Source organism: Pelmatolapia mariae, linkage group LG23 (assembly GCF_036321145.2).
Source record: "Pelmatolapia mariae isolate MD_Pm_ZW linkage group LG23, Pm_UMD_F_2, whole genome shotgun sequence".
NCBI classification, from domain to species: domain Eukaryota; kingdom Metazoa; phylum Chordata; class Actinopteri; order Cichliformes; family Cichlidae; genus Pelmatolapia; species Pelmatolapia mariae.
In genome coordinates, this window is record NC_086246.1 from 30018123 (window position 1) to 30028193 (window position 10071).

Below are 10071 nucleotides of genomic sequence, written 5' to 3' on the forward strand. Positions count from 1 at the left end.
AGACTTTAGACTGCTGAAGCCCAGTTTGACATGTGAAAATCAAACATTGGCCAAACCTCTGATCATCACACAGGAGAAAATCTAGCTGTTTCCTTTGTGTTTTCATTTTGCTTTTCTGGTTGTTTGTCTGCAGCTTTACTTTCCAAATGGAGTCTAACTCAGCTGTTACTATCTGAAGATGGAGCACACCTGGACAGGTCTCCAAGCTAATCCAAGAAACAAAGAAAATTTTTAGAGAAAAATGTGTTTCAATAACCCTTCTAAAGGACTTTGTCCTACAGAATCTCATAAGAATTAAACCAACCGGATTCTGCTTTGGTCCTGAAGATTGATGGGTGATCATTTGGCTCAGCCTATAAAACTGCATCTGATCCTATAAGTTCATGCTGCAGCATTAAATCATATAAAAGTTTTAAAGTTGTGACTTTTAAAACGTTATATTCCTGTTGGTTTTATTTTGTAACATATTGTTAGAATTAAGATTTTAATTTTTTGGCCTCATAGTGTAGTGATTCAGTGCCGGGAGGAGACATAAATCCCCTGGAAGGGGCTGAAACAGGAAGAGCATCCGACATAAAACCTACTGTGGCCCTTGTGAATCAGGGAGCAGCTGAAAGTAGCTTTCTACTTGATCATTGATCATTGCAGTACCTTCACAGTCCAGCAGAGGGCCATGGCACACACTAGGAGAAATTCAGAAACTGAACATTTTTTAGTTCACTGATTTTAAATCTGTGTTTCTGTTTTCCTCTGCAGAAGACGTCTGATGGTATCATAAGCATAAACTAAAATCCTGAAGCAAAGCAGGCCACAGTCCTCTTAGTTTACAGAATAGTCAGAATTGTTAGTCCTGTCTGGGCTGCTCATTGTTCTTCTTTTTTGGTTTAGAAACAAACTCAACACTGCTGTAAAGACCTTCACATCAAATTTGTCTGGGGGTGCTGGGAGACTGATATTTAAGAACCGATTCATTCTTTCCCTTTTTTTTGAAAAATATAAAATATAAAGTCATCAGAGGTGAAGGGAACTGAAAGAAAGCAGCTTTTTTTCATGAGTTATGGACAATGGTCCCAAAAGAAAAAAATGTGAGGTCATCCAGCTTCATGATTACTAGATTGTTTTTATTTATTTATTTATTTATTTTTCTATTTTTAAAATCATTCTAATTTCATCATTTGTTCCCCTCCTGTATGGATCACTGCAGTGATCTAAGAAGGGAACAAAACAGTCATCATATTTATTTGCCTTTTTAAATTTCTGTCTCCCATCTATTCAAGTTCAAAGGTCACAAATTTTAGTCAACTGTATGTAGAACAAAATTAATGAAATTTAAAAAAAATAATAAAGATAAAAATGTAAAGTAGCTCAAAGGCCGTAAATCACAAAAAAAGACTGAAAAAAGTTAAATACGATATATGACATTTAAGTAATAACAAACACAAAAACTAAATAATAAAATGATCTAAAGCAGATTTATGGAAGAGCTTTAATGTAATTTCCACATTTAGGGCTTCAAAATTTGTATGTAAAAATAAATCAAAGTAAAACACCTATTATATATATATATAGTAGTAAATAAAGTGAAGTGTCAAAGTGGCCTATAAAAATATTACTGAATGAATATTTGTTTTCTTTCAGTAACAATAAAGACAGGGAATTCCGTGACGTCACATCCTGTAGAGGACAAGACGGTAAAGGTAGGAGGTGTCACTCTGTGTCTGTTTCCGGGTTTCTCTGCTAGAAATAACAGGGGCAGACATTTTGCGGACTTTATTTAAATCGTATAACCTTCAAAGATGCTTAATAACATGTGTTGGTGTTTGTTTAGCGGGTAAAGTGGTACATCAGTCGCCCTGGTAACATTTGCGCGTGCGCTGAGCGGCCGCCTGCGTTTAGCTGAAAGAGTGGGTCGTCCTCGCGAACACAGACGATCTTCACCGAGTCCGTGTACAAGGTGGGGCGCACACTCTGCTGGAGAACTTGTAAAAGTTGTGCGTGAAGCGGATTTCTGAGTGAACGGCAGGAAAACACCTGAGCAGGTGAGTGAGTGGAGTCCGACCGTGCTGTTCACCCCGGCACGGTCCGTCTCTGCCCCGCGGGCAGCGTTTTAACGGCGGATTCTCGCTCAGTTTCCCCCTGTGGAGGAACAGAAATCGTTATCTGTCGCTGCTTTACGGGCAGCTGTGAGTGGCAGCGCGACCGACCAATGACAAGAGGCCTGCCCGCGCCCGAGGCCAATCAGAGATGACGTTTGAGGGCCGGGGGCAGAAATCGGGAAGAGCAGAAGTGTCTGTTTAGTGTCTTGTTGAGACTCGTTTCCAGCTGTTTAGGGCAGAGAGGAAGCTGAAGTTGAGTGTTGATAGGAGCACATATAGTTCCTCTTTGAGCTCAGCCAGCCGTGTTATTAATCTATGGCTAATTTCGGAGCTTATTTACAGCTCCAGCTTATCTCTGCCCGCATGTCGAGCAACTGGAAAGGTCACTGACGAGAGGGTTTTTCCACATACCTCCCATACTTATCACTCATGCAGGGTGTACAGACCTGTATCACTCACACCTGAAGCTAACGACCCTTTTCCACGGCAGGAACTTTCCCCATGAACTTCTAAGGAACTGGCCCTGCTCTCCTCCAATTACTTTCCAGCAGTGCAGACACTTTCAGGGCTGGATTTTTAGCCCTCAGTGTGCTTAAGGGGGCTCTACTTTCTGTCTGATGTTAGAGCTGATGTAACGTTGTCAGTGATTACAAATGTTGATCACTTATTTGTCCAATCCTGAATCAGAAACTTGGATCGCATATCGGTGACAATCAGTCGATCTGTTGAGTTCAGTTCTGCAATTTTTCTGTGTTTACAACACCACAAAGCTATCACAGTGTGAAGCACGCTAACAGCAGAGACTTTGTAAGAACTAGAGCTTTGTATAGGGGTGTCAAACATAAGGCACTGAGGGCTAGAATCGGCCTGGCAAAGGCTCTAATCGGCCCCACTGAACAGCTTTTGGAACAAGTGAAGAAGGGCATAAATGTTGGACTTGTACCTGTATTTTCACAAGTTTTACAGCTTTTCCCACTGATAAAGACCTCCTTGTAGCCATTCATGTGCCACCAGAGTAAAGCAGTTACAAATAAGCAGTTAAATGTCAGAATTTCAGATTTATTCCAACACTTCTTTATGTAGAAAAACTGAGACATGTTGTTGAAATTGCACTTCTTGTTTCTTAAATTAAGATATCTGTGGGATTAGATGTGTGCTTCAGCTTATTTAAACTGACAAAAAAGGGGAGTTTCACTGAGCTGACACACTTAAGGGCTACTGTAAAAATGAGTTTGAGATTCCTGGTCTAGTAGAACATTTGTTTGATGTTAAGCCACGTCCACTCAAGCCGCTACCAGTAAAGGCGAAGGAGACCACTGATTGCCTTGTGAGAAGCCTGAAATATCATCTAGCGACATGAGGGCTGAACGATTTTTATTTTTTATTTCTTAAAACTAACCCATGAGTATGTTGTTGTCGGCTATATGCGCAGATATCTTGGGTCACTTCTGATTGGTGAGCAGGAGTTTTGCGTCAAAAAAAGAGCGAGAGTATGTGAAACAATAGACACTACGTATTTAAAGCCGGGTTCACATGTGCTGTATGAGGTGCAGACTAACAGCAGTTTACATTTCAATCGATTTAGATTAGTCTGTTATACTCTGATATTTATGACATGGACACCTGGAGACCCAATGGCTTGAAGTCCATCGCCCAGTGCCTATGTGTTGTTGGTGTATTCTAATGTAAGGTCTTCATAGATGAGTCCACGTAGTCACTAAAAACAGGCATGTATGAGGACCTCTGCGTGGATCCTTACACTTAACTGTCTGATGACAAAGTTTACATCACACGGATCTGAGCAATCTCGCTGTAAAATAAAATTGCAGCCTAACTGTTCGACCCTACCAGTGACCTTCACCTTCAAAGTGAAGCACAATGTTGCTTTTTGTGTGAATGGAGCTTAACAAACACTGTAAATAACGGCAGTGAAGACTCTCACACTGAGCTGGAATCAGCCCGGGGACAGTAAATGAGGCAAATACATCTTTACATTGTCAGTAACCTGGTCCAGTTGTCAGTTATTGTTTTACTAGTAAATAGCAACTTTTATTATTGGATGTATTTGTAATATTACAGTTGATATCCACAACCAAGTTAACACCATCCAATCGCAAGTGGAAAAAGTCTGATTGGTGAGTTCATAATCAAAATGCAGGGGGAGCGAAGACGAGGACCTCGATGTTCAAAATGTCTGTGTAAACTGTAGCACGAACAAACCAGGAGATCTTTCTTATTGAAGAGTTCTTGAAACGTCTTCATTGCTACCAAACCATATCGTCTTTGTGTCAGGGCCTCGAACGTAAACTGAAGCACAAGAGGAACGCAGCAAGGCCAATATCTCTCAGAAAGATAAATATGTGATTATCTCAATCAGCTGAAGAATGGAAAGCATCCTGTTGTTTCCTCTGTCTGCTCATTTGTTTGGCACCTGAAAAACTCTCGTTACTCACAGTAAGGTTCTTATTTTTAGAAGACATTTTGTTAGGAGACGTAGCTCCATAATCACAACAAACCAAATGACAAAATATTCAAATATTACCGCCCTGCCACACCAAATCTGTAGTCTTCACTAAATTAGGTGCAAATGCAGCTTCAGCTCACATAGTGATCGAAGTACATTTATCACATATGTGTCTAAGCATACACAGAAGCACCCAGACTTTAATTTTCAAAATAAAAGCATTAACCTCTGTATAAAACCAACCGAGGATAAGCATTAAATTAACCTTGAGAAAATATACACCTCATGTTTGTATCAAGCTAACATGTAAAGCCTTCAAACTGCTGACTTAAACCACAGACTGTCCGTCTGTGAGGATATGAAACAGAAAAACGGCGTCACTCTGTACCAGTTTATCTTTGGATCTCAGAGGAAAGCATAAAAACTCAGCTGTGTGCTTGAATTTTTCTGAATCCTCTAGAGCAGAGGCGTCAAATTAACCATAGATCCTGGTCCCCAAACAGCCCAATTTGACCTAAAGTGGGCTAGACCAGTGAAACCACTGCGTAACAACCTGCATTTAAAGGGAAAACCTCAAAATCTTTCCATGTTCAAACATGTAAGCACTGCAATAGTTACACCCTTTTTGCACACGCTCTTTTCTACTCTGTAATATTCTTGTCAATATTCTTGATATTTATTTATAATCACCACTGTTAATCCTTGATATTTATAATTGAGTGATTTGTGTATATTAGTGCTATTTATTAAATTTGTAAAATCTGTAACATATTGTATTATTTAAATAGTTTAGTCTGTTACTGTTACTGCCTTGGAGCAACTGTAAGACACATGATTCTGATAATAACAAAGTAAAATATGCTGGTTTATGCCACTGCTTTAAAAAAATAAAGACAACAGGAAGTGTTAAAGCTGATTTTATAAGTGAGTATGTCATAAAACAGATGATGAACAGTATAAACTAAAACTAAGCTCAATCTTCAACAACATATCTACACATTCATGACTTTGTACTGTTATTATACATTTATTACAGTCTGCAGGTCACAGTGGAGAAGCCTTAAACGTTCACATGTAGAGCAGGACCGTAATTAAAGCAATAATACTCTCATTTTTGCCATTTTTGACTTTACGCACATTTCATTAATTCCCCATCCTTAATAGGTTGAAATCACAACTTCACAGTGATTAATTTCTTCTTTTTTTTATCTGAATTTTATTTGAAGATTCCAGGAAATCCCCTTTATTAAAAATATACTTTTCTTTTGACTTTTTGCCAAGTCTTTCCTGATAAATCATATTAAATCATGATCCCAATATTTGCCAAAATAATTATTCAAGCACCGTGTCCAGGTCTTAGAAATAGTAGGTTCCTGGTAGTCTTAGGCATTTGTGCTGAAGAGAACTTGACTTCTTTCTTTTTTTTAAGGTTCTTGAACATGGTTTTCATCTCATTGAGAGGTTTCATCTGCTCTAAAAACTGATTGGGAGTTCCAGGTGTTCACCCTACAGAGGAGTCATCTTGCAGGTTGTCCAATGAGTTGTTGACCCATCCTGTTGTCATCATATGAGTTGCTAAGGAGTGCGTGGTAGTTGAATCACCTGGTAAAGAATCTCAAGACTGCGTCACACCTTAATTATACTTCTGCATTGCACCTATGTAGATCCTGTGACGCTGCCTGCGCAAGTGGCCAACATCATCATTGCATTTATATCTGTATCAGTGTGTAGTTGCATATCTAGGAAGGTGCACATCATATAGTGGCTTATAGTGTCGTGGTTAACAAGTTTGCCTGACACATGAGAGATCCCCAATTCAAGTTCAGGAGGAGACGCAAAGCGCTGTGACGGTTGTGTCAGGAAGGGCATCCAGCATAAAAATCTGTGCCAAACCAAACGTGGGGTTTTTTTGTAAGTCCCGAAATGAATGTGTGAATCTTTTCATGTCCTTTCCTGCTGACCTCTGCTGGTCTCTACAGGTCGTCAGAACTCAAGAGCAGAGCTGTGAGCCACCTGACCTAGACCAGAGTCATGGCCTCTGGTAAGAACAAAAACCAGAGCTCTCTGGTTCTCCACAAGGTGATCATGGTGGGCAGCGGCGGTGTAGGGAAGTCAGCCCTAACCCTGCAGTTCATGTATGACGAGGTGAGACTCGAGAACTACATTTTCCATCAGCCCTTCCCTCTGTGCTTTTTATTCTCCCCAGTCACGTGACCCTTGTTTTTGCTCGCAGTTCGTGGAGGACTACGAGCCCACCAAAGCCGACAGCTACAGGAAGAAGGTGGTGCTGGATGGCGAGGACGTGCAGATTGACATTCTGGACACGGCAGGTCAAGAAGACTACGCAGCCATCAGGGATAACTATTTCCGCAGTGGCGAAGGCTTCCTGCTCGTCTTCTCCATCACAGAGCACGAGTCATTCACAGCAACGTCGGAGTTCAGGTCAGTGCCTGAGTCTTCTTAACAAGCAGAGGTACATTTTAATCGACTTACGTGGAGTAAAATCTCCACAATAATACACAACCAGGCAGTGAAAATTACTGTGTTTAAAACATTTTTAAAAATTTAGCCCTGGACAAAAAAAAATCATTCACATTTACATGTTGACACCAAAACTGAGCTGTTAAACTCAAAGGAACCACACACAGATCGCTTTTAAGTCAACAGATTCCTCCCATTCCTTCCCATAAAGGCTGGACTTTAGATTAAGCGCAGCAGACAGCTAGCAGCTACAGTAAAGAACTGTTGACAGCTTTCAGTAAAAACTAGAAAGACAAACTTTAAGTCGTGATCCAAGTTTAAACAGGTGAGTCATAAAAAAGAGGAAATCACTGCTGTACAGCTGTTGTGACGGGGAAATTAGAGAACAAAAAGTGTTTGTTTTGTTTGCTTGCTTGCTTTTTTTGGAGAATGCTGTAAACATGTTTATTTCTGTTGTAAATTCAGACATTTTAACGTGGGAATCTGTGGAGATCAGTGTTGGTCAAGTTACTTGAAAAAAAATAGTTACTAATTACTTATTACGTCTCCAAAACAGTAAGTAACTTTACTGATTACTTATTTTCAAAAGTAATTAGTTACTTAGTTACTTTTCAAAAACATGATACACAACCTGAATACGTAATAAAGCAACAGACCTTTCAGTCCAATTCTACTTTTTCTGCATAATCTATCATATAAAATGTAATCAAATGAAAAAGCCTCTCTTTAAAACTTGTGTATAAAGTTAAAAGATTAAAACATTGCTTCAAGCAAAAATTTAATTATATGCAACTGTGTTTGACTTTTAAATGTTAAACATTTGTTTAACATTTAAAACTATTTTCTGCATATTCCAGCATATAAAATAAAATAAAATAAAATAAAATAAAATAAAATAATGTTTTGTGTTTACACTCTTTCAAATAGATGCACGTAAAACACAGCAAAAAATAAATGAAATCAAAGATTCAGCGATACTAAGTCCTCTCGCTCTTAAATCTGCTGTCACCTGTTTAGCAGGAGTGGGGCGGGTGGAGGGTTGCCTGGTGCCGCAGCGGTCATGTCAGCAGGGGGATCCGGGGGTTTCTCTGTGAATTTCACATTCCCGTGGCGGTTTGCTACATGCTTGCTCAGATTTGAAGTTTAATTTTTCACTGCCATGGGTGTTGCACGCGCTTACGTCATTGTCATGAGACACTCTCACAAACAAAATCACGACAGTTTAGTAACGCAGCATGCTTACAGGAAAGTAACAGTAATCTAATTACTTTTTGCAATAGTAAGCTTTTACATTACTCGTTACTTAAAAAAAAGTAATTCGATTACGTGTTACTTGTAATGCGTTACTGCACATCTCTAGTGGAGATTGACTCACTGTTGGACCCAGCCTCTTGTTGACATTCTAAGAACTGCAGCTTCATTTTCTACCACCAATAAAATGAGAATATTTACTTTAACAGACTAATGAGGGCATCAATATTTAATAGTCTTGTCTCAAAGAAACTTTGAGGACCATTAATGTAGAGTGACCTGTACTTTGAAAGTCTCTCTTGTATTTTCAGGGAGCAGATCCTGCGGGTGAAAGAAGAGGAGGCCATCCCTCTCCTTCTGGTGGGGAACAAGTCAGATCTGGAGGATCGGCGGCAGGTTTCTGCCGAAGAGGCCACGGCAAAGGCAAGCGAGTGGGGCGTCCAATACGTGGAGACCTCAGCCAAGACGAGAGCCAATGTGGACAAGGTAGAGAACAAAAGAAACAAAACAAAGAGCTCTGACCTTTGAGACAGTGCTCTGACCAACAGTTAATCCATGTAATCTGTCTGCAGGTGTTCTTTGACCTCATGAGGGAGGTCCGCAAGAAGAAAATGTCTGAGAGCAAAGACAAAAATGGGCCGAGTGGCAAGAAGAAGAAGAAGCACTGCTGTGTACTCTGAGCTCAGCGGCAAAGCGACCGTGTGCCAAAAACCAAAGAAAAGGAAAACTTCTCTGAGAGAGACTGAAGCAGCTTCAGATGAGCAGCTGCAAATGCACTCGATACGTTCACTCCTCACTTGCCAAACACAGAGCACAACACTCTTGTTTCTCTTCTTCTTTGGCGTCTGCTTGTTCTCCACATGATACTACTTACTCTTTGTGCACAGCTGTGAATGGCCCAAACTATGTGGACACGTCTGCTATATGTCGGGCATTAACGTGCTGCTCATGTCAGCATCCGAGGGCTGTGGGGCAGATTGAAATCGTGCTTTATCTACACAACAATCAGATTACTTTAAATCTCCTAACTGCCAGCTGTGTCCACAAACATATGGCACATGTAGAAGACCACAAGTATTTTTTTTTTTTTTTTTTGCAATAACAGAAGCAGGTCCGTCAATTGTTTGTAAAACTGGAGTTCACAGGAAGCACACAGTCTTTTTATGTGGAGAACAAACAGGTTCGTACACTTCAGAGTGCTTTTCTTTCTCTCAAATCTAAATTTTGTTACTTAAACTGGTGTCTGTGCTCCCACTTGTTTTAAAACCTAATTTTTCTCGTTATTTAGCTCTTTTGTATGTCTGTTTTCAGTATTATAGTATCAGACATTCCTCATATCTGATTATACCACTTCCAGACACTCCTTTTGTAATAAGCTTTCACTTCCTTTATGAATAAAGTCATAATTTATAATCAAAGTTTCAAAGGGAATCAGCCCTTTAAATCATTGCATCATCTGCATATACTCTAATTAATTACACATTTAGCTTGATTAAAGCTGGAATGTGTTTGTTGCTGTCGGCTTGTAGATAAACTCTTCTTAATGTGATAATAAAACAAATAATCAAATTTACAGTGTTTCCTTTATTAAAAAAGAGATTAGCATAATCATAGCTCCACATCTAGCACACTGTCATCTGTCAAAAGTCACTGATACTTAGTTTTCAGTCTGTTTCTGTTCAAAATGATAGCAGAACTGTACAACTTTGTTTGTTTGTTTTTTAAAGAAATGGTTCAGTCAGAATAGAAAATAAATAGAAACGTTGTCATCTTAATCAG

At 39.5% G+C, this 10071-nt stretch overlaps 1 protein-coding gene across 1 annotated transcript; it reads left to right on the forward strand.

Moving 5' to 3' along the window:
* Positions 1-1749: 1749 nt before the first annotated feature.
* LOC134620412 (ras-related protein ralB-B-like) lies at positions 1750-9861 on the forward strand. The gene is made up of 5 exons (XM_063466578.1): positions 1750-2039; positions 6540-6705; positions 6794-7002; positions 8604-8778; positions 8865-9861. Exons 2-5 carry the CDS (start codon positions 6592-6594, stop codon positions 8970-8972), a joined length of 606 nt encoding a protein of 201 aa, XP_063322648.1. The 5' UTR covers positions 1750-2039; positions 6540-6591; the 3' UTR covers positions 8973-9861.
* The last annotated feature ends 210 nt before the right edge of the window (positions 9862-10071 follow it).

Coding starts and splice junctions, on each gene's coding strand:
- LOC134620412 (XM_063466578.1), top strand. CDS start 6,592: ATGGCCTCTGGTAAGAACAAAAACCAGAGCTCTCTGGTTCTCCACAAG. Junction 7,003..8,603: donor ACAGCAACGTCGGAGTTCAG/GTCAGTGCCTGA, acceptor TTGTATTTTCAG/GGAGCAGATCCTGCGGGTGA. Junction 8,779..8,864: donor CGAGAGCCAATGTGGACAAG/GTAGAGAACAAA, acceptor ATCTGTCTGCAG/GTGTTCTTTGACCTCATGAG.